The 25426-nt window shown below is 39.3% G+C and overlaps 1 protein-coding gene across 1 annotated transcript; it reads right to left on the minus strand.

Moving 5' to 3' along the window:
* Positions 1-3251: 3251 nt before the first annotated feature.
* On the minus strand, positions 3252-18946 carry slc9a6a (solute carrier family 9 member A6a). The gene is made up of 16 exons (XM_084132908.1): positions 18521-18946; positions 17536-17735; positions 16174-16251; positions 15987-16063; positions 15786-15898; positions 15119-15224; positions 13601-13742; positions 13302-13407; positions 13106-13194; positions 11856-11969; positions 11356-11467; positions 10668-10821; positions 10369-10399; positions 10195-10277; positions 8458-8563; positions 3252-6279 (listed from the first exon to the last, which is right to left on the minus strand). The coding sequence occupies exons 1-16, from the start codon at positions 18795-18797 to the stop codon at positions 5986-5988; spliced, it is 2082 nt and encodes a 693-aa protein (XP_083989034.1). The 5' UTR covers positions 18798-18946; the 3' UTR covers positions 3252-5985.
* Positions 18947-25426: the final 6480 nt, after the last annotated feature.

Genomic DNA, 25426 nt, shown 5'->3' on the forward strand with positions numbered 1-25426 from the left:
AAAAGCCTACAGAGAAAGTAGACATCTGTCCAGAAGAAATATGAACATGTTTGAAGTCTTTCATTTGATATAGCTCAGACTTCTAATGCATCATTTCAGATGCTTTATGAACATATTCTCTACAGTACATGATTGAATGTATCTGAGTGTGGTTTTATTGTGTTTATTTCTTTACTTTATTAAACAACTTCTTTACTCAAAAGCTGTTATAAAAATGTTTGGAGGGTCGATTCCCCAAAATGTAAGCAACTTACTGAGATATAGCCTTTGTGACAACTGGCCCCCATCTTCCTAACAATAATTACTAAACAAAATGATTTTGTGGCAGAAGTGAATTCATTGGCTCCGTCACAGATGCCAGGACATAAATAAGCATAAATGTGCCTGCTGCTGCTGCCAGGCCCTTCACAGCGTCTGATCTCCATGTCACCGATGTCTTTGGAGGCTCTCCAGGGACTGATGACAGGCTCGAGGTTGTTTAAAGGTGATGATATTTGTGCACTCTGTTAATTCCACAACACTGTACATGTCAATAGTGTCATACAATAATGTTGCTCTGTTGTCAAGGTCCTCCAGCAGTAAAAACTGCATCATCTCTGAAAGCTATCAAATCATCATAATTACATTATTTTAAATGCTGAACTGTCAAGACGCAAGACGTGAGCGCAACAGTTATACACATCTGTCTAGTGCGTGTTTACATGGAAAACAATGGAAAAGTAGCGCATTGCTTTCTGTGTGTGAACGTCTCCTAAATGTTCAATAGATTTTTGTAGTTGGCGTGAAACAGAAGTTGCCAGTCTTTTCTTCCCTATTGTGACGTAGATCCGAGTTAAATGGCTTCTCGAACAAGAACAAATGTAGGACAGGACTTGATTTTGTCCATTGGGAATTGATTGGATGGTTGTGGTTTGCAATTGTTGTGATGTCATGTGAGTGACAGGTTGTTCCGCCCCCACGCTGGTGAACGCATCATCAGAGAAAAGACGTCATTGCAAGAGGAAGGGAAGTTATTTTGATTAAAGATTATGAGGGCACATGAATAAAAAAAAAGATGTGCACAGATAAATAGTTTATAATTAGTACAGCAAAAAAATGGTACAACTAAAATAGTGTAGTTCATTGTAAAAATAGAAACTGACTTTGAAAAATAAACCCACCCTAGAAACATGAAATGAAGTAAAAAGTGTGATGCCTTGTCCCTATAATTAACAGACATGCCTCCATTTAAAGTGAAATGTTTAAATTTGGGCTGAGTATGGATTTTTTCCATCCATTAGCGTTCACTTTACTGTGTCATAATATTTGTATCTGCTGTTAATGTCTGTGGAAATAAAGAACTGATAGTGCTTGTGAAGCAGACGGCCTTTTATCTTTTATTTTGCCTTAAAACAGGCCCAATTGTCCAATATCATTTGACCATTATGTTAGTTTCACCTGTACAGGTCTCCTTTACAACAGTGATGGCCAAAATCTGTCACATACAACAGAGGAGAAAAGCCAGTTTTCCAGAGCAGAAGATGATCTCATTGACACACTGAAACCAAAAATACAAGATATAACATCTCATTTACTGAAATAGAAATTAGTTGAATCTACTAAAAAATTGTCTTTAGTTCTTAGACGTTGCATGTCAGGTTTGTTACAATGTGATTGGGTAAAGGTGTTGCTGTGTTTTCCCCAATAAACTGACACAAATCACTTTTTCTGCATTGTTGTCAGACTATGATGTAAATGTTGGACTGGATGTGATTCCAGTAAGGATGTGCTCTTGTTAAGAGTTCTGACCATATAAGGAACATGTTACTTTGTTACCTGATCCTTCTTCAGACTGACCTCTCCTCTTCTCTCATCAGAACAAGTGAAAGCTGGCTGTTCTGGGTCTATGGTAATTAAATAGTAAACAGACATTAAAGTATATGGTACAGGCTAAAAGACCATTGAGGAAAATGTGAATTCCACCACTAAAAATATAGTCAGTCCCAAAATATATGACAACAATATTGATCCAACCATGCAATTTGTGTAAAAGAAAACGTAAAAGTCCTGGCAGAAAGCGATGCATAAGGATGTAGTGTAAAGATGAATATAGTGTTGACAACTTAGTGTTAACTAATAATAGTTGCAAACTGGTTCTACCATCAAAATATTAGTGCATTCCTGGAACTGGGCGTTCGTTACACTGCATCCTTATGCATCGCTTTCTGCCAGGACTTTTACGGGCTTTTCCCAAATCACGGAAGTGACCTTGACGTCCAGTTAGCGGTAGCATGAGCCATCAGGCAAGGGTTATTTAAATAAACTCCTGATGTACTTACAAACTTTCCAATGCGTCGTTTTATGTGTACAGAACCTATTTGTACTACTGTAGAAGTTTTGTACCATTCTGGGCATTATTAGTGAGGTAATTTACAGGATACATCCTTGGATGCATTAGCGCCTGCACTAAGCCATTTGGCTCTAAATAAGCTCTAACTTTAATAATGTTCGACCAAGGGAAAAAAGGCTTCTGGGGGGTGTTTGGCTCGAGGTCATACTCCGAACCATCCCTTTAACAAGAATTTTGTCTCTAAATACACAACCATTCAATTTAAACAAGTCACTAAGGTTTTTTTTTATTAATAATTTTTATTATTTTTATTAATTAATAATATTTTAAAATGTAAAATATTTCATAATATTACTGTTACTGTTTTTTTAATCAAATAAAAACGTGTTTAGGAAAGTATTGTGATGGTGCTTGTTGCCATTTAGTGTTTTAGACGAAAATAAATCAAAAGGGCCTTTTAACTAGAGGCCATTAGCCTCGTTGTATCAGACATATTTCATTTACACAGCTTCCAAACAGCTGCTTTAGGAATGATGTCAGCACCTAAGAAGAGTTTTAGCAGTGTTTCAGTTTTGAAATGTCCGAGTTTGTGAATATAGTGAACTCACAAGTATATATTATGAATGTCTGAGTTTGTGAATATAGTGAACTCACAAGTATATATTATGAATGTCCGAGTTTGTGAATATAGTGAACTCACAAGTATATATTGTGAATGTCCGAGTTTGTGAATATAGTGAACTCACAAGTATATATTGTGAATGTCCGAGTTTGTGAATATAGTGAACTCACAAGTATATATTATGAATGTCCGAGTTTGTGAATATAGTGAACTCACAAGTATATATTGTGAATGTCCAAGTTTGTCCGATGTCTGGGAATATAGTGATTGTAAATAAAAACAGACATACATTACACATGATCATTTCATTGAAAGCACAGGCTTCTGTTTATTGACCATTGCACGCACATGAACAGATGAGAATATTTACACAGATGTAAACAGTCAGTACCTGCAACACATTAGAGCAGATCTGCACATAGTGTGACAAACACACAGCTACGTACCAGTACAAACAGCACATTTACCACCATTAAAGCCCACTCAACTGGCTTCTGCTACTTTGGACTAGCTGGGATGCACAGTTCTGTCCACTCTTATGCTGAAAGTCATAGATTCACATACTCATAAGGTCATTTGCTGTCTGAAAGGAACAAGCTTCATTCTCCAGAACTACAAATATAAACATTTAAGAAATCTTGCTGCTGCTGCTTACAGATACTGAACACTTTCTCTTGACACCATTTTTTCCCCAAAAGAAGAATTTACCAGGATGTCTGAATTTCTCATTCAAAGGACAAAAAGCAGTGACATGATCTGTATTGGAGTTCATTTGCTCATCTTATGAAGCTCTGACAAACAAATATGTATCAGTAGGCATTTCTCAGTTATCTCTTTAATGCAAATTAAAAATGAAAAGTGCAAATCTGCTAATAATGCTCTACCGCGTCTATTCAAACACACACACACACACACACACACTGTTCCTGTGTATTATAATACTGTGGCCTCTCATCACATGATCCTGCACAGCAGGAGATATCGGTGTAGTGCCACTATGATGACCCGCCGTCATCCTCTCGTTCCAGAGCGTGTTCAACTTTCCAGCACACAGACATTGTTGGCAGGGTGGTGTGTTATCAACACTTCCTGCTCCACAGTTAATGATGCCACCCTGGCCCTCATCCAAACAACAAGCGGTTTCTACACAGTCCACTAACTGCCAGAAAGCAAAAGAGAAACTACAAACACACAAACTGAATTTAACAAAAGATCTGTTCGCTCCTCTACTAATGTTCCTTCATTTTCTGATCGTGTTGGGTCATGCCTTCTTATATCATCTTTAAGTCAATTATAACTCTAAATCATTAGCAGCATCCCAGTTTACATCCTTCTAGAGCACACAATGTATATACTTCACGGATGATGGGAAAGACATCATGAAGTATGTAGTAAAACAGTACAACATCATGATTTTTTTGTGTTGATACCATAGACCCCCTGTTGAAGTACCATTTGCTTTTTATCGGTTCTTATCGGCCATATTAAAAAAGAAAAAAGCTCATATCTTTCAGATTCTGCAAGCATGTAAAGTTTTTTGCACTAATTCTAATCCTCAGTCACTCACCTCACACACTATTTGGGATGGAATGTATGAAAATTGGGATGCAGGTCTAAATGTAAAGATCCTACTATAATACAGATTGATTTCACTGCGTTCATAACCGCATACAATTCTAACCATGTTTTCAGATGCCCGTCAATTGGTCACGTGGTCAAGCCTGAAACTATTAGACAGAACATGATGCCTCGTACAACGTTTTTTTTTTTTTTTTGTAGGTGTGAACGTTAAAACTTATTTTATTCATTCAGCCCTTTTAAAATAATTCTAAAATTTGAAGATTTTGTTCTACACTGATCAAGACAGATAAAGCGTTTTCAATTTGTAAGAAAACATGAACACACAAAAAGGACTTTGGGAAGAAAACGTGGAGCGTTATGCTTCTCCACATTACATGTCATGCAAAAATTAGGAATAAAAAGAAAAAAAAGGCTTAAGTCCCACTGACATTTTTTTCTAAATCTGATCGCCCAATTCTGCCAACTACAAAAAATAAGGGCATTTTTTTTATGTATAATATGGTTATGTAATACTAATGCATAATCTCAAATCAATGTCAAAAACATTCTTTAGTTAAACATGACATTTGCTCAATTGTTTTTGACTACATGGAAAAAAAGAAGAAAAAATGTCTTAAAGCTATATGCAATTAGTTGTCTTAGAAAAACGTTACAACAAAAGAAAAGAAATTGCACTATATGAATGGCCCTCTATCTTCTGACTGGGCAAAACAACAACATGAACAACAAGGTGTAAAAACCTCCATAGATTCACAGTCAAAGGTCACAATATAAGATCCAAGCATGTTTCTACAGCCAATCACAAGTTACTCTGAGTTCTGAGTGAATGGCGTCCGCCTGCACAGCTCATAGAACAAAACGGTATGATAACACAAGGCCTCCCTCTAGTGGACGGCAAAGAGTGTCATTTTGCTCAAAGGGGGAAAACTACATTCGACAGGCACTTGATTGAAACTGCAGAGCAAACGCAGAGCCACCGGTCAGCACGCCTCTGTCACAACAAGAGAAGGCAGTAAAAAGCTTCAGACCCACAGACTCTTCACATCTCCTAAACAAGCGCTCGCACGACAAGAGAGGACACAAATAAACATGCAGGCCAGGTCACGGCAATTTTACTCCTTGCTATACAGACAATAAAAGTATGCTTAGTATGCTTATTCTGTTGTCATGATAAACTTGGAGAAACCAGAGCATGCTTCCGATCCGTGATGTCGGGTGCTAAGCGGTCTCGTTAGCGGCAGAATCGCCGGAAACAGAAAAAAAGCCCATAATGCTTTGCAGAAGAGAAGTGAATAAATAGTTTACATTTCTGTAATGATGTAAAAGAAAGAGTGATGAATGAGGTAGAGACATCAAACCAGCCACTTCAGAGACAGGAGAGGTGCTGAGAGAGATCGCTCCGGATGAGAGATGATAGAGAGAAGAGAGACTCGTTCGTCACCGCTTGCCCCGTTCAACTCATCGTTTCATACTTGTGCCGGTGGCGGTGGGAGTCAAGAGGCAGCGGGGGCTCCGAATCATCCATGGGCAGGACCAATCGGGTGCCTCGGATCACCAGCTCATGGTCGCCGAACGCCAGCTCTCGATCCAGAGCCTCGTCAGAGTTCACGGCCACTCCTCCGACGGCCGTACCGCTCGTGTGAGCGCCTGTAGCATCTGTGCTCACGGTGATGTCACCGTACGTCAGCGTGATGTCGCCGTCATTCAGGATCAGGTCGGAGTCGTCGTCTTTCAGCTGCTCCTCATTCTTAAAGAAAACACAATGGTGATTTCATCACTTGAAGTAGTTTCTGAGTAGTCATTCAGCAAAGAGACTTACAACATAACAATTGCAGATTATTACTTATCATCATCCTGGTGCCAAATGAGGTTAAAGGAATAACACCAGGTAAAATGTAATAAAAGTTAGAGTGGTTAAACTACTATTCAAAAAACTATACTATTTTTTTGGACACATTGAATGGATCAATGTGACAGTAAAAACATTTATAAACCAATATACAGTGAGGAAAATAAGTATTTGAACACCCTGCTATTTTGCAAGTTCTCCCACTTAGAAATCATGGAGGGGTCTGAAATTGTCATCGTAGGTGCATGTCCACTGTGAGAGACATAATCAAAAAAAAAAAAATCCCGAAATCACAATATATGATTTTTTAACTATTTATTTGTATGATACAGCTGCAATTAAGTATTTGAACACCTGTCTATCAGCTAGAATTCTGACCCTCAAAGACCTGTTAGTCTGCCTTTAAAATGTCCACCTCCACTCCATTTATTATCCTAAATTAGATGCACCTGTTTGAGGTCGTTAGCTGCATAAAGACACCTGTCCACCCCATACAATCAGTAAGAATCCAACTACTAACATGGCCAAGACCAAAGAGCTGTCCAAAGACACTAGAGACAAAATTGTACACCTCCACAAGGCTGGAAAGGGCTACGGGGAAATTGCCAGGCAGCTTGGTGAAAAAAGGTCCACTGTTGGAGCAATCATTAGAAAATGGAAGAAGCTAAACATGACTGTCAATCTCCCTCGGACTGGGGCTCCATGCAAGATCTCACCTCGTGGGGTCTCAATGATCCTAAGAAAGGTGAGAAATCAGCCCAGAACTACACGGGAGGAGCTGGTCAATGACCTGAAAAGAGCTGGGACCACTGTTTCCAAGGTTACTGTTGGTAATACACTAAGACGTCATGGTTTGAAATCATGCATGGCACGGAAGGTTCCCCTGCTTAAACCAGCACATGTCAAGGCCCGTCTTAAGTTTGCCAATGACCATTTGGATGATCCAGAGGAGTCATGGGAGAAAGTCATGTGGTCAGATGAGACCAAAATAGAACTTTTTGGTCATAATTCCACTAAACGTGTTTGGAGGAAGAAGAATGATGAGTACCATCCCAAGAACACCATCCCTACTGTGAAGCATGGGGGCATCATGCTTTGGGGGTGTTTTTCTGCACATGGGACAGGGCGACTGCACTGTATTAAGGAGAGGATGACCGGGGCCATGTATTGCGAGATTTTGGGGAACAGCCTCCTTCCCTCAGTTAGAGCATTGAAGATGGGTCGAGGCTGGGTCTTCCAACATGACAATGACCCGAAGCACACAGCCAGGATAACCAAGGAGTGGCTCTGTAAGAAGCATATCAAGGTTCTGGCGTGGCCTAGCCAGTCTCCAGACCTAAACCCAATAGAGAATCTTTGGAGGGAGCTCAAACTCTGTGTTTCTCAGCGACAGCCCAGAAACCTGACTGATCTAGAGAAGATCTGTGTGGAGGAGTGGGCCAAAATCCCTCCTGCAGTGTGTGCAAACCTGGTGAAAAACTACAGGAAATGTTTGACCTCTGTAATTGCAAACAAAGGCTACTTACATACTAAAACTTGCAAAATAGCAGGGTGTTCAAATACTTATTTTCCTCACTGTATATATATTGATGTATACAACATTTATTTATATTGACGTATACAACATTTAAAAATGTAACAATAATAATGATAATTATCCTAATAACAGTGCAATGCTGCAGTTTTCGCAACAGTTATCGTACATGCTCGATAGTGATCAAAAAGGATCTAAACAGTGAATTCTGAAGTGATCTCTTCTTGTAAACTCAGAGATGTGGATTCGGACGCAATTAAATCATCGCACGACCTTGGTGTTCGTCAAAAAACAGTAGGTAATTTGGCCTGGGATTTTTATGCAGGTGGTGGGAGACCCCATGAGAAACAATTACAGTCCGAATAGGGCTTAAGAGTGATTTTGAGGGGTCCGTCGCCATCTGGTAGTACATAAACGACTAGTTTCTTCCAAAACGACTAGTTTCTGCCAAATCAAGACCTTCTTTCTAGCTAAAAGAAGAGGAAGATCCAGACAGAACTACATATAATTATTAATCCACAGCATGCGGGTAAAGTACAAACCTCATACGCCTGTTGGCTGGTGAGGCAGCGTGCCAGAGGACCACAGCACGCAGGAAGTGTGGCAGTGAGCGGTGGTCCGCTGTGGGTCAGAATGGGCTTCAGATAACTGCAAGTCAACAGGGTTAAGGAAGGCTTTTCGGAACAAAAACACAAACAACCACATATCAGACACTTTTATCCAAAGCAACTCTGTCCAGTAAACAGAACCATGATTGAACTTCCCAGTTGACCATTAGCAGTGTCAGGCTGTGTTCAGAATAGCAAAATAAAATGCCATTTGTACTATATCTGAAGTTTACATTCATGCATAGAATACCAGATGACATACTACATTTTCACTACTGGCTGCTCCTAATGTGTGTGCACTAACTTGGATGAGTTAAATGGGTTACCATACTTGGCCTTCTCATGTCACTTACATATTTAGGGTAGTTTTTGAAACCCCAGCCAGTAGAGCATTGCAATAATCAATGCAGGAAAATACAAAAACGTTGATCAACTTTTCAGACACAGCGAATGAGAACATGGGACATATTCTGGCAATGTTTCTAAGATTAAAAAAAAAGATGTTTTAACAGTATGCTGGACATGAGGATCAAATGTTAAATTAGAATCTTTTTAGTTTTGTTTGAAACTCCAGAATAGAACCATCCAAATATAAGGTTAAAGACCCAGCTTTACATAGTTGGTAGGGTAAGCCAATGAGCATAACCTCAGTCTTGTCACTGTTAAGACAAAGAAAATTGAGACAGCCATTTTTTGAATCTCAGAAATACATTGAGAAAGAAAGGCCACAGCCACATTATGATCAGGTTTTGAATGCATGTAAATCTGGGTGTCATCTGCATTAAAATGAAAGTTAAGACAGAGTGATCTTAAGAGATAACCAAAGGGGAAAAATGTAAATGCTAAAGAATAAAGGGCCCAAGACTGATCCCTGAGGAACGCAAGATTGCACCAAACAAATCTTAGACCTGCATCCACCCATAGTAACAAATTGCTTACAATCTGAGAGGCAGGACTTAAACCAGTTTAGTGCAGTATCAGAAACACTGAAGACAGTCTCTAAACGGGTGCAAAAGAAAGATCTACAGTGTCAAAAGCGACACTAAGATCAAGAAGGGTCAAATTTGGACCCTTCTTAGAGTCCAAACAGTTAGAGTCCAAAACAATTAACAAGTTATTAGTGACCTTAACTAATATTGTTTCAGTGCTATGGAGTTTACGGAAGCCGGATTAACGGGACTCAAAGAGATTGTTTACAGCAAGATGAGTGTGTAATTGAGAAGCAACAATTCACTCTAAAATTTTTGAAAGGAAGGGAAGATTGGAAACGGGATGGAAACTGTTAAGGTTATCTAAGTCCATCTTAGTTTTTTTGGTACAGGGGTTACAGCAGCAATTTTTAACCGCCGATGTGCTGAACCCATCGCACAACGTAAGCGTCAGATGTATAACTTTACCAGTTACACATTCATGCATGTGCTGAACGTATGAAAAACTGAAAGAATGAAAAACTGAAATCCCACCTGACCATTATTAATGAAAATCATTTCCAAAAATCATCAATATGTGTCAAACCTCATATGGAATTGGTTTAGAATTTATTTATTTTTTGCTGTACAGACTATAAACCAACTAAATGGATTTGAAGTTCCAGTACAGAAATTTGAGAGAGATTATATATTTTATGTTCTTTTAGCAGGTTACTATTAAGAGCTACACAGCAAAGGATACTTGTGATCAAAGTTATACCAGATCCTGAAGGGCCAGGCGCTCTCATGTTTAGTGCTCCTCCTTTCCACTCCATCAGGGCCGATCTGCAGATGGACACAGAGGAAAACCCATCATTAAACAGCTCTGCTCTGATATAAAACCCATGTCTGACTACAGCAGACCAAAAACACTTACAAAGTTCTCCTGATCTGCGTCCACTCCAACACTGTCAAACACAAAACAGTATTACAGCAAGAAGTAATAAGAAGTTTGTTGCAATTTCATCCACTCAAAAGTGAGTTTTAGCTGCTAAATAAGTTTGGAAAAGAGTTTTATATGGCTCATGGTGTTTACATATTACTTCCACATTACATTACACGTGAAAAAGGACACAAATAAGAACAAAAAAACATGTCTAATGAGTTACCCATGCTCATAGTCTACTTGTCTGACAGGAAAAGATCATTCAGACTAAAGAAGAGGTTAGAACTGACCGGATATTCTGGCAGGACAGCATCTGAGTTGTGCCTCCACCGCAGATCCAAACGGTGAAGAAAACCACCAGCAGCGTGGTGGAGAACATCATCTGCCGTGCATATGTGGCCGTATCCCTGATTGACAGGGCAAAAGTCATGGCGCCACGAAGACCTGGTGAGCAGTGGGGCAAGAAAATACCAAGAATTGGTTCACACTGGCCATAAATCTGAGAGTCAGTGCGCCTTTGAGAGTCAGTGAGAGTCTTTGCTCATTGAAATCTGAGTGATTGAAATCTTGCTGCTGTGCTGAATTCATCACACAACGCAAGCGTCAGATGCATTACTTTACCATTTACACATTCATGCATGTGCTGTATATGGAAATTGTTCACTTGTTCGCTCAGTACACAGTAAATGCCACATGTGAGAGTAAATGGGAAAAGAATGAAAAACTGAAATTCAATCTGTCCATTATGACTGAAAATAATTTCCAAAAATCGTCAATACATTTCAAACCTCATATGGAATTGGTTTATTTTTTGTTTTTTTAGCTGTTCAGACTATAAACCAACAAAATGGATTTAAAAAAAATATGATTTTGAAAGACTAAACTATTTAACCTCAATAAGACTTTTGGTTTTGGCATGTTCTTTGTAGTTTAAATCATGGCTAACCATAGGAATCCGTTGCAGTTCTACGCACAAACCTGCAAACATCATCATGTGCTGGAAGTTGGGGGTGATCTTGTTTTTGCGGCCCAAGTTCAGCAGGAAGGAGAGGGGGTAGATGTTTGCCGCTCTGCCCAGAAACACGGCCAGCTGAGTGGAGTGGTGTCAAGGAGTGACTGTAAAAATGGAGCTAATGCTGAACTGACAGCATCTACACCCTGATCAAAATCATGACATGTTGCCCTTCCTGAGTCTTTCTGAGGGCTTTGTTAATGAAAAAGTGGTTCTGGGCCATTGATTTCTGGGAAACACAATGAGCTGTAACACCCTGGACATATAACTCAAAAACAACAGCCAGCCACTTCCTTGATAACATTAAGCAAAGTACCGCCGTCTAACATGAGCAAACACTTGCCTTTTTAATAAAAGTGATCCATCAGATTTTCCACATGTTTTGCATTTGCTGAGAGCATTTAACTATTATATCACTTTGTCTGCTCATTTAGTCCTTAGGCACAAAGCTGAAGTCTTAGGATACGAATGCACCCACTATGAAGATTGGATTGAAGACGTGGTTCTGGAAGGTAAACAATGTCAAGCCCATGTAGGAAAATATGAAGTTCTCAGCCAGGAAATTCAGTAGCTCGAATAACTGAAAGAGAGCACAGTGACATGAAATCATAGTGAGATGTTTATATTATATATATTTCATATTTCATATATTAACCTCTGACAAGTTCAACAGACCTGCCTTAGAAAATTTTGAAGTAAAAGCATTACTAGGTACAAAGAAAAGATTTGTGGCTACAGTTCAGCTACATTGTAAAAACAGCTACATCGTTTTATGTATGTGTTCATTTATTCATTTTCTGCAACTTTGTACTAATGTTTATATTGTAATAACGTTGAGCCCTGTTGTATTATAGTATGTATTATAAGTCTGAATGTCATTATTATCTTATTATCTATTAATACCATTATTTTGCTTCTGAAAAATCAATGCAGGACAAGCATCTATTTCATGATGGCACTGTACTTTTTAGCTGCTATAATGAAGATGTACAATGACATTACACAACAATGATAACTGATAAATATTAGCTACTGTATGGTTTAATGTACAATGTCATAATCATGTCACATGATGTAACTGAGTAACCAGTGTCCCAATGTTCACTGGATCAAGGTCCTTGCTAGTGCCTAAATTTGTTTTCAAGGTATAAACTACCTTAAAAAAGTTATTATTAATACTTTTCAGCAAGGACACATTAAATTGACCAAAAATAACAGTAAAGACATTTATAATGCTATTTATAATGTAAAGATTTGTATTTCAAATAAACATAGATCTTTTGAACCTTCTATTCATCAAATGACCCTGAAAAGGTACATTTAAAAAGAAATTTCCAAAAAATATAAAGCAGCGCATTTGTTTTCAATATTGATAATAATAATAATAATGATAAACGTTTCTTTAGCATCAAATCAACATATATTTTCTGAAGGATCATGTGCCACTGAAGACTGGAGTAATGATGCTGACAATTCAGCTTTGCCATTGCACCAATAAATTACATTTTAAAATAGATTATAATAGAAAACAATTATTTTAAATTGTAATAATATTTCACAGTATTACTGTTTTACTGCATTTTGATCAAATGAATGCAGCCTTGGTGGGGATGAGACTTCTTTCTTAAACATTTTTTAAAAAAACATTTGAATGTACTTTTGAGTGTACATCATGCAGAGAGAGAGCCTAAAATAAAAGTAACTTTTTAATCTTACTTGTTTCGTCCTGTCCTGAGATTCAGGAGACAGGTTGTTAAAGGTGTAATGGGCCTGTGTCATTCCACAGAACAGAACTGCCACCACACCTGAGGATGAACACAACAGGATGAGCAGGAACAAGCATTCAAATATAGAAGTATGCAATACGTTTCTAGGTAGTTTCTAGAAGATTCTATGGGGAACTCAAGCTCACCTGTAAATCCACAGGCCTCAGCCAGTAGGAATGTGCTCCAGGACATGAGGAAGAACAGTGCCGTCTCCAGCAATGGTAAATCTCTAAGCTTAGTGAACTTAGTAACGTGGAAGGGAGTCAAGGAGTAACTTCAGGATGAATAAACCACTAAATACATTATTTTACATTAATAGTGACAATCACGTGGAGAGAATTAGATCAATACAGATGAGATTTGAACCCATTTCTTTTTCATAAGCACCATGGTTCATACCAACAACAAAAAAAGTGACGTGCAATATTGAACCAGTAAAGGATATCAATGCAGTTACGACTCCAGTTGCCATTCCAAGAGCAAAAGAACCACTGAAGACCCCCAGGAAGATGCCAAAGGACTTCAGCATGGCCATGGCTTCAAACGTGTGACTGTTGTTTCCCTCAGGCTGATATGCTACAATAGACCTGGAAAAATGACACAGACCCATTCAAGTAATTCCAATGTCAAACCTGCAAAAATCTAAAAGGATAAAGATCCATTCGCTATTGGAAAATCATAACAAATATTAGCGTTATGAGCAGGGCTGGAAAAGTGTGCTAAAGTTTAGGCAAAATCTGAACTTATTAGTATCAGATAAGTGTGCTCATCAGAGATATTCAATTTATATTCTATTTCCCATTCTCTGGACAGTTTTCTTCAAGAGGTCATATTATACATTTTCTATCATCGATTTTGTTCCCTGAGGAACATAATGTCAATAATGTTTTTTCAACGCATCTCTGATCCTTAGAATGAGAAATGTGAAATGAGCACTTTTGTTTACTAGTCTTCTGTTGTGCTTAATGTAGTTTTTAACTCAATCACAACCTAAATCATAAACCAATCGCTGCTAAAACACTCCACATAAAAGATTAAGACCAGACTGAAATGACTGGGAACCTTACTGAGAATAAAGTTAATATATGCATAGCAGCAGGTGATACACACCATCTGGAAGAGTGCTGGTTTTGGTGAACTTTTCCATATTTTTAGCTGTGGAAGAGGGGTTTGGGGGCTTAATTTAAATTACACTCTTTTCTTAGGATAAGGGTAGAAGTTAGAATAGCAGTTACTTTAAGCTACATTAATTCATTTGAGCAAGGAAGTTTTGAATCCTCATGAAATTGAATAGCTTTTTAGAGAGATGTACTTACATGCTAGATTTTTAGTACAGAGGATAGGTAGGAACAAAAGTAAACTCTCTAGAGCAACACAGGATCACTTCAAACTAAGAAGCAAAGGACTATCATCAAATCAGCAAATACCCACAGCTCTGCCTCATCATCTACACACCATCTATAACCGATGGACTTCATGAGTCCTCTACAGGCGGTTAAAATAGAAGTAAAGAGGAATTCTACTTCCTTGAGGGATGAGTTCACTACAGGTGCTGGTGTGAAGCATGTCTGTGGGTCATTCACTCTGCATGTTCTGGTAAAGACCAGCCAATGCACACACTAAAAATCCACTCGGAAGGCTCAAAGCTCTAAATGTGTGGCACACCCATTGAGGGGCGTTCTCAGTGTCTGGTTCCCGCCCTCTGCATAAGCCACACCTCCAGGGCTGTGACGCCCCGCCCCACTTTGCCTCCCGTAATAAAGCAGCATACTGGAGCAGATGATAGGTCCAGCAGAGGAAAAATCGGGTGTTAAATGAAAAGTGTTAATTATTCATTCTGCACTGAGTTTATAAAACCCAAAACAGTTATATCTCAAAATCATTAATAATATTAATGAATGAACCAACAAAAGCAGTTTGTTTACACATAGCAGTGTGTGATCATCGGCAGTAGAGGACTTACGAGGACAGTACGACAGCGACGGCATCGTTCAGGACACTTTCTCCAAACAGCAGAGCGTACAGGTCAGAATCCACGTGCAGCTCATTGAAGATGGCCAGAACTGTCACTACAAAACAAAGCATAAATCAATGCCTTCGCTAAGCCCTGCGTTAACAACATTACTGACCAATCCTGCTTTAGCAACTGTTGCCGTCATCAGACATGCTTTTTCTCTATTTTAATGCAATTTCTAATGGAAGTCCAGAGTCTATTGATAGTAAATTGTTATTATAAAATGTTGTTTTTTAAAGTAAGAGTAACATCCGTTCAATTTAGGAGCACATTTTACTGAAGATTGCACTTTTAGTAGCATTTTCGCATTCATTTCTAAGGGATGTTCTGTGCAGCTCGTCTTAGTGAGCAACAGTAACCAAGGGGGGACGAGCTTTGAAAAGGGTACATTTTAAAGATAGATCAAATTGCTCTTATATGTAACTTGATTATAATAATTTCATAACAGGAAATAGCATAGTGAAGGTCAATTCTGCTACAGCAAGGCTTAGTTTCTAGGAGTTACATGACACATCCCTCTTGCAAACATTTTTTAGATAAAGGGATTTGATTAATACACACCAAAACACTCATGACTGCATTTAGGCACTGTTACAGAGAGTTTTGACTGTAATACCTGGGTCAGTGGCTGAGACAATGGCACCAAAGAAAAGGCAATCAGTGAAGAAGAAGTCACCACCCAGCTGGCCAATTTGCTTCATCAGCGTCACACAGCCATACATTAACAACCTGAAATACAAACCGCACACCTCTGAGAGCTGGTTCTCACCCTCATCAATAAAGCAACCACTTAAAAAAGTACTGAAAAAAGACTGACCCAATGATGAAACAAGACACCACGGTTCCCACAAATGCATAGACAAGAATGGAGCCCAAGTTCCTGAAGAAATGTCTCTGAGAAACAGGTAGAGAGAAGAAATTAATTGAATAATGGTCTTTGATTTGTCTATGTTGAACACTACATGAACATTTGTCTGTATTAATCAATAGAAAACAGCCCTTACTCGTTTTAAACTGTATCCAGCATGAAAAATGATGGGGGGCAAGAGAATATTAAAGAAGACCTCTGGGTCAAAGGTCACCTGAAATAGAATTAGAAAGATACAGATATAGGCATTTCATTCATCGATGACAAAATAAGAAAAATATATATACATGTTTTAATGTTTTAGAAATAATGCTCTTATGCTCACCAAGGCTGCCTTTATTTGATCAAAAATACATTAATATTGTGAAATATTATTTAAAATCTGGGTTTTTTTGTTTTGTTTTTTTAATGTAATTTATTCTTGTGATGCAAAGCTGAATTGTCAGCATCATCACACCAGTCTTCAGGGTCACATGATCCTTCAGAAATCCTTCTATGATGATTTGATGCACAATAAATATTTATTATTAATACCAATGTTGAAAACAGTTGTGCTGCTTAATATTTTTGTGGAAACCATTATACATTCATTCTAGGATGAATAGAAAGTTCAAAGGAACATCATTTATTTGAAATAGAAATCTTTTGTAACATTATAAATGTATTTACTATCACTTTTGATAATTTTATTATGCCCTCGCTGAATAAAGATATGTATATACTTTAGTGTATATACTTCAAGCATCTTTTCTAAATGTTATATTAAAAAAAAAATCTAAAAATTAAAAGAAAAACAAAAGCACTTTATTTTACAGTCCTGTTCTTCGTGTACATACTATGCACTTATTATAGTAATTGCAATAACTGGGTAATAACCAGGTACTAACCCTGAACCTACCCCTACACATAACCTTAACCCATGTAGTTACCTCATATTTCCCAGTACTTTCCCAGTACACGTAAAAGCACATACTGTAAAATAAAGTGCAACCAAAATCTGAACTATTTCCTCTTATTAGTGGTTTGACTGGAGCCAAGTGTTCAATAATTGAATATAGTGTGACTTTCTATGCAAAACATCAAATGTAATTATCATACATTTCAACAACTAAATTATGCAACTCTTAAACCTCATGTTTTAACCGATACAGAAGCAGTTTCATGCAGCTGTCACCTGAGGGACATGTTCTAACAGAGAAATATAGTTTTGAGACTGAACCAACCACAGATTACTTCTGTCAGGCACTGAATTAGTATGTGTGAGAAAATGTAATTATTGGCACAAAGTTAAATCAGGAATTTGCCTGAAGCATCTGGAAAAACATAAATGAGTTCAGCAAAACAGACTGGATATCAATCTAAAAATACAGAAGTAAGTATGAGTCATATTCAAATAAATTCCCCATAGCTTTTGTTGTTGAATTCAAGTGTTCTATTCAAATTCATCTGAATATGTGTCAAACGGCTCCTCTATGATTGTTGTGATGTGATATTTTACCTTGCGGAGCATCTCGTTGTCCTGAATGTCATTGACTTTATTGGCACCGATCTCTCCTTTCAGTGTGTACTCGTAGAACTTACCACTGACATTCATCAGCAGTGTAGCTGGACTGGCATTGACATTACAGCTCAATGTAACATTGTTCATGTTGCTGGGCACATGAATAGCATAACGCAGTACGACACCCACAAGCAACCCTGATGAGAGACAGAAACATTGCATTTTATTAAAATTATTCTGTTTTTATGTATTCATTTCTAATTCTAATTCTATGGCAAAAATGAGGCCGTAAGCAGCCTACCAAGACTTTCCCCAGCATCACAGGGGCTGAACTGTATGGAAGCTTGTTTCTTCCACTGAATAAAAAATAAAAAAGCTAATTGCGACTTTTTATTCTAACAAGTTAGAATTGCGAGATGTATTCTAGATTCCATAGAATTGACACCCACGATGTCCAAAAACACTAGATTTTTTAAAGAACATCTGTTTTGTGTACCAGGGCTATTGTCGTTAACTTATACTAAAAGTAAAACTATTAAAAACACTGCTTAACTAAAATAAAAATAAAATCAAATAAATCTATATATATATAATAAAATAATATTATTCAATCTAAAAGCCTTCAAATGAAAATGAGAAACATTGCCTTTGCAGCAAACTGATATAAGTTGAAGCACTAAATTTACACACTGGAAATTAGAAAAAAATAAAACTTCACTAAAAAATAAAACTTTAAATTGGCTGCATTGGTTTTTAAAGCAGCCAGCATATGCAGGGAACGCAGGGAGGCAGATTAACTCCTGCTGGACAGCTGCACCTTACAGGCCCTGTGCTACAACTCCCACACTGCCCTTTGAACAGTCATATTCATACATGGCGTACTTAAATTAAAAGATCCCACTTTATCGCGGGAAGCATGCAGCTGACTTCACAGTTCATATGTGCGATCAGTCAAATGATCTGCCATCACGACTGTTCTCACCATATATCATAGCCAGTCCAGTCTCGTGCAGAAACCTGAACCGGCGGTGTTTGAACAACCATATGGTCAAAATTGTCAGGGTAAGGAGCAGGATAAAGATCAGCAGGTCGGCACTGTCTTGTCTGTGGCTTTCTTCAGCTTTCTTCTCTGTCACGATGTTCTCCATCGCACTGTCTTCAGCTCTGCTCAGGCACAAGCAGAGGGAGCTCGCCCAAACAAACAGAGGCAGTGTTCTCCAAACACTCGTCGCGACGTTCATTTCACATGTAGAGCCCATGTTGGCATTTCTTTTAGGTACAAAATTTATAAGAAGATGAATGCAGTGCACTATGCTCAGGATCGCTGAACACAGGCAGGAGTATTAGCAGAGACAATCATAGGCTGCTGTAAATTGTTCCTGATTCCCAGCGACGTCCCGCCCACTGCACGTGACGACACATGACAACCCAACAATGTGTTCGAGCAGTTCATACTGGGCAAACGCTGCGCATGAGGGTCGTCTCCTTTTATTCTGCATCGTCATTGTCGAACAATCTATATAACTATTAGGGCTGTCAAATCGATTAATCGCATCTAACATAAGTTTTTGTTTATATATATATATATATATATATATGCATACACAGACACACACAATTATATTATATAAACAAAAACGTTTATGCTTAGATGCTGCGATTAATCGATTTGACAGCACTAATAACTATACATATTTCAAATGGTTTAGAATTTTAAATTAGAATATTAAAGCTACATTCATGATGCAATATTCCTGCAATGACAAGTTCAAATCCCCATGCACTCCAACTTTTTTGTATAAAACGCTCATATCTCTTTAAACATTTTCCTATACTGCCAAATTTATATTTGAGGCGCTCAACCTCAGAAAACCAGCTACTGTTTTGATCATTATATTCACTAGTTAATTGTGTGTACAGCTGTAGTGGCAGTGAAATAATAAAGTAATAATAACGTGTAATAAATAAATAAAAATGCATACATACATAAATAAATCTGTTTACCTAATTTGTTTAAAGCAGTAGTTTTATATTCTATTGAGAAACAAATGTTGATTTTTAGGTAGACTACAGGTGACTAGATTACTTTTGAAGACAACAATTTTTTAATCGTTCATGAAACGAATACATATTAATAATACGAATACGAATACGAATAAATATTAGAACCTCAGAGTGTCAGAAATGGGGGGGAACAGAATCCGACGGCAAAAAAAACAGCTGTCGGAATCCGTTCCCCCACTTCCATTATGAGAGGTGTTGATGTAATGGCTTAAAAAATGCTGATTTTTTTTTTGTGTGTGTGGATGGAGCTTAACTTGCATCAGTTTAAAGAATACAGTTTTTTGCCTTTTATTATGATAGGACAGTTTAGTATCAAGAAAGATTGACAAACCAGGACTTGAACTCAGGTAACAACAAGCTGAAATACAATGAACTGCTGTGCAGAGAGTACTGACCACTAGGCTATTGGGTTTGGTAATTAACTTCACTGTGATAAATATTAGAACCTCATTGTGTAAGAAACATAGGGGGAACAGAATCCGACGGCAAATAGTTCAGCTGTCGAAATCCGTTCCCCCACCCCAATGATGAGAGATGTTGATGTATCGGCTTAAAATATGCTTATTCTATTTTGTGTGTGGATGGAGCTTAAACAGCATCAATTTGATAAATATTAGAACGTCAGTGTGTCATAAATATGGGGGGAACAGAATCCGACGGCAAAAAAAAACAGCTGTCGGAATCCGTTCCCCCACTTCCATTATGAGTGTTGATGTAATGGCTTAAAAAATGCAGTTTTTTTTTGTGTGTGTGGATGGAGCTTAACTTGCATCAGTTTAAAGAATATATTTTTTTGCCTTTTATTATGATAGGACAGTTTAGTATGAAGAAAGTTTGACGAAGTGGGACTTGAACTCGGGTTACAATGAGCTAAAATACAATGAAATGCAGTGCAAAGTGTACTGACCACTAGGCTATTGGGTTTGGTAATTAGCATCAATTTGATAAATATTAGAACGTCAGTGTGTCAGAAATATGGGGGGAACAGAATCCGACGGTAAAAAAAACAGCTGTCGGAATCCGTTCCCCCACTTCCATTATGAGTGTTGATGTAATGGCTTAAAAAATGCTGATTTTTTTTTTTGTGTGTGTGGATGGAGCTTAACTTGCATCAGTTTAAAGAATATAATTTTTTTGCCTTTTATTATGATAGGACAGTTTAGTATGAAGAAAGTTTGACGAAGTGGGACTTGAACTCTGGTTACAATGAGCTAAAATACAATGAAATGCAGTGCAGAGTGTACTGACCACTAGGCTACTGGGTTTGGTAATTAACTTCACTGTGATAAATATTAGAACCTCATTGTGTAAGAAACATAGGGGGAACAGAATCCGACGGCAAATAGTTCAGCTGTCGAAATCCGTTCCCCCACCCCAATAATGAGAGATGTTGTTGTATTGGCTTAAAATATGCTTATTCTATTTTGTGTGTGGATGGAGCTTAAACAGCATCAATTTGATAAATATTAGAATGTCAGTGTGTTAGAAATATGGGGGGAACAGAATCCGACGGCAAAAAAAACAGCTGTCGGAATCCGTTCCCCCACTTCCATTATGAGAGGTGTTGATGTAATGGCTTAAAAAATGCTGATTTTTTTTTTTGTGTGTGTGGATGGAGCTTAACTTGCATCAGTTTAAGGAATATAATTTTTTGCCTTTTATTATGATAGGACAGTTTAGTATCAAGAAAGTTTGACAAACTGGGACTTGAACTCAGGTTACAACAAGCTGAAACTCAATGAATGGCTGTGCAGAGTGTACTGACCACTAGGCTATAGGGTTCAGTAATTTACTTCACTGTGATAAATATTAGAACCTCATTGTGTAAGAAACATAGGGGGAACAGAATCCGACGGCAAATAGTTCAGCTGTCGAAATCCGTTCCCCCACCCCAATGATGAGAGATGTTGATGTATCGGCTTAAAATATGCTTATTATATTCTGTGTGTGGATGGAGCTTAAACAGCATCAATTTGATAAATATTAGAACCTCAGTGTGTCAGAAATAGGGGGGGAACAGAATCCGACGGCAAAAAAACCCAGCTGTCGGAATCCATTCCCCCACTTCCATTATGAGAGGTGTTGATGTAATGGCTTAAAAAATGCAGTATTTTTTTGTGTGTGTGGATGGAGCTTAACTTGCATCAGTTTAAAGAATATATTTTTTTGCCTTTTATTATGATAGGACAGTTTAGTATCAAGAAAGTTTGACGAACTGGGACACAAACTGGGACTTGAACTCAGGTTGCAATAAGCTGAAATACAACGAATTTCAGTGCAGAGTGTACTGACTACTAGGCTATTGGGATTTGTAATTAACTACAATGTGATAGTTAATGAGGGATCTGGGGGCGCTCTGCCTCCGGGTTGGGGTTACGGCTGGGCCTGGGGGGCTTGGGTCCTGGTTGGGGTGCCGCCGGGAGCATGGGTTGGTGCATGCGCTTGGGCCCGGCCCTGATGTGGGGGTCTTCGATACATCGGTGCCTCCGCAGGAGGGGGGGGTCCAATAGAGGCGGGGAAAACGGGCTTTACCTGGGTGTCTTATTGTCTTATGTAGTCTGGGAGCTGACTGAATGATGGGGTGGGGTAGTTTTTCCTCTGCTGTGGGGTCTGTTGGGCCGCCCTGGGCTGCCATGGACCCTGGTCTGGATGGGCCTGGGCCCCTCGCCCTGGGCAGATTTGGGGTAGCGGGGGTGCCGGTGGGGGTCAGTGGGGGAGCTGGCTCCAAAGGGGGGGGTATTTTGCCCCCTCTGATGCTTTCCTCCCCATCCCTAAGGCTTCACTTCTCCCGCTCCAACACACCAACACATAGATAGGGTTTTGAGGTGCGGGTGCGTCGCTGGGATGCGGGGGAGGTGGTACTCCTCTGTCTCCTCGTGGCCACCTGCATCTCAATTACACATTACAGCTTAGACATTCTCATTACTTACTGTCACATGACACATACATATAGGGCCTTGGGGGTTGGGCACACTGAATGACATCCGGAGGGCGGTCTGTTCATTCAGCCTTCCCTCTGGTGCCAGTGCCCAATTCTCAATTTTAAGTTGCACATAGACACTGAGGGCTCTAGGGAGGGGGCGAGCTGACACAAGCTTGTGGAGGGTGCCCCTCCCCTGTTTTAAAGCACCCTTGTTTTAAAGCACCGTAGAACAACACACACCAACACTACATTTGAGCGGGTGGGGTGAAGCATGGGGTCTTTTTTTTTTTTTTTTTTTTTCTCTTCACACCCCTGCTGTCTGTTCTCTGTCCGGAGCCGGGGGCTGGGAGGATGAGCTGGCCGCCCGGTCAGGGTCTGGGCTGGTGGTCTTTTCTACTGCTGCGGGGACCGGGGTGGTCTTCCTATCCCCGCGCCGGAGCGAAGGGGGTTCAGCTCCGGGATCGGGCGCTGATTACCCCGCTGGGGGTGGTGGTGCCTGGATCTAGGAGTATAGAGTGCATATGGGGGGTGTGAGTGTGGGTACCGTGTCCATTTTTGTGTGTCTACATGTGGAGCGAGGGTGTGAATATTCGTTTGCGTGCATGAGGGTGGGAATGTATGCTTGTGTATACATGTGCTTGTTCGTCTACGTCTATGTGTCAGGTCGGGCCTTAGACTCCACCTCACTCATCATCTCAGTCGACCCCCACCCCACCACCATGCCCTGCCGGTTGAGGATGCCGCCGGTACGTTGGTGGTTTCTCGCGCCGGGGCAGGATGCTCGGGCGAGCGCTGGCCCGCTCTCGGCGGTCGCTTGGCGGGGCCTGGCCCCGCTGGCTTTGCTGGGCCCCGGTTGGGGGGTGGGGGGCCCTTGGATCTCCGGACCCAGGGGCCGATCTGCCCTGGTGTGGTCGGCTGCCGGTGGAGCCTGCGGGCTTGCCGTCACGGCACCCTGGGGCGTCTATACTGTGGCTGTCGGAGGTCCCGCCTTCGGGCTCTCCTCTGCCCTTTTCTGGGTGGGGGCCGCGGTTGTCCCTGCGGTGGTTCTCCTGGGGGTCCCGTGCCCTGGGGGGCCTCCGGATGTTTGGGGCCCGGGTCTTTTCCATGCCTGCTTCATGCCTTGCGGGATGGAGCTGTTGTTCCCCACACACACTATTAAATATTTACATGGAGGAACCTTATGAACACAAGCACGCTCACACATACAGGTGTACACTGAAGCATTCACATTTGTGTAAAAACAGGTGCTCACAGACACACATAGTCTTGATTTGCTGTTGCTTCAAAACTTATTTTGTAATATTAGTTATGTGTGCTGCTCAATAACATTTAACAATTAGAATTTATTGTGATTCATACAGATGTTGGTTGTTGCTGCAGTTTCTCTGATGTTGTGTCTTCTGTTGTTTTCTCTTTTTGTCAGCAGGTATCGAAGCAAATTGTCTGTTTTGTTTTTTTTGTTTGTTTGTTTTTGGGTTTTTTTTATGTGATAGAATGATGTAAAATCATGGATGGATGATCGTGTTAGAATATTTGGTTGTATTTATTGAATCTGTGTTTGTTTGCCTGCCTTAAAAAAATAAAAATAAAAAAACAAAAAAAAACTACAATGTGATAAATATTAGAACCTCATTGTGTAAGAAACATAGGGGGAACAGAATCCGACGGCAAATAGTTCAGCTGTTGAAAACCGTTCCCCCACCCCAATGATGAGAGATGTTGATGTATCGGCTTAAAATATGCTTATTATATTCTGTGTGTGGATGGAGCTTAAACAGCATCAATTTGATAAATATTAGAACCTCAGTGTGTCAGAAATATGGGGGGAACAGAATCCGACGGCAAAAAAAAACAGCTGTTGGAATCCGTTCCCCCACTTCCATTATGAGAGGTGTTGATGTAATGGCTTAAAAAATGCTGATTTTTCTTTTTTGTGTATGGATGGAGCTTAACTTGCATCAGTTTAAAGAATATAATTTTTTTGCCTTTTATTATGATAGGACAGTTTAGTATCAAGAAAGTTCGACGAACCGGGACTAGAACTCGGGTTACAATAAGCTGAAGTATAATGAATTGCAGTGCAGAGTGTACTGACCACTAGGCTATTGGATTTTGTAATTAACTTCAATGTGATAAATATTAGAACCTCATTGTGTAAGAAACATAGGGGGAACAGAATCCGACGACAAATAGTTCAGCTGTCGAAATCCGTTCCCCCACCCCAATAATGAGAGATGTTGATGTATCGGCTTAAAATATGCTTTATTTTAAGCATATTTAAAATAAAATTTAAACTGGGACTTGAACTCAGGTTACAACAAGCTGAAATACAATGAATTGTTGTGCAGAGTGAACTGACCACTAGGCTATAGGGTTCAGCAATTTAACTTCAAGTTAAACTTCAAGTTAAACTGGGACTTGAACTCAGGTTACAACAAGCTGAAATACAATGAATTGTTGTGCAGAGTGTACTGACCACTAGGCTATAGGGTTCAGTAATTTACTTCACTGTGATAAATATTAGAACCTCATTGTGTAAGAAACATAGGGGGAACAGAATCCGACGGCAAATAGTTCAGCTGTCGAAATCCGTTCCCCCACCCCAGTGATTAGAGATGTTGATGTATCGGCTTAAAATATGCTTATTATATTCTGTGTGTGGATGATAAATCTGTTTACCTAATTTGTTTAAAGCAGTAGTTTTATATTCTATTGAGAAACAAATGTTGATTTTTAGGTAGACTACAGGTGAGTAGATTACTTTTGAAGACAACAATTTTTTAATCGTTCATGAAACGAATATGTTTAGGTAAGTATTACCTTCATAAATGTAGGTAAAATAGATAATACATTCTGTACAGTTCAAATTTTAAGATTATGGCCTGGGTCAGTGTTAGAGCT

This window comes from Abramis brama (assembly GCF_963993115.1).
Source record: "Abramis brama genome assembly, chromosome: 13".
Lineage (NCBI taxonomy): Eukaryota > Metazoa > Chordata > Actinopteri > Cypriniformes > Leuciscidae > Abramis > Abramis brama.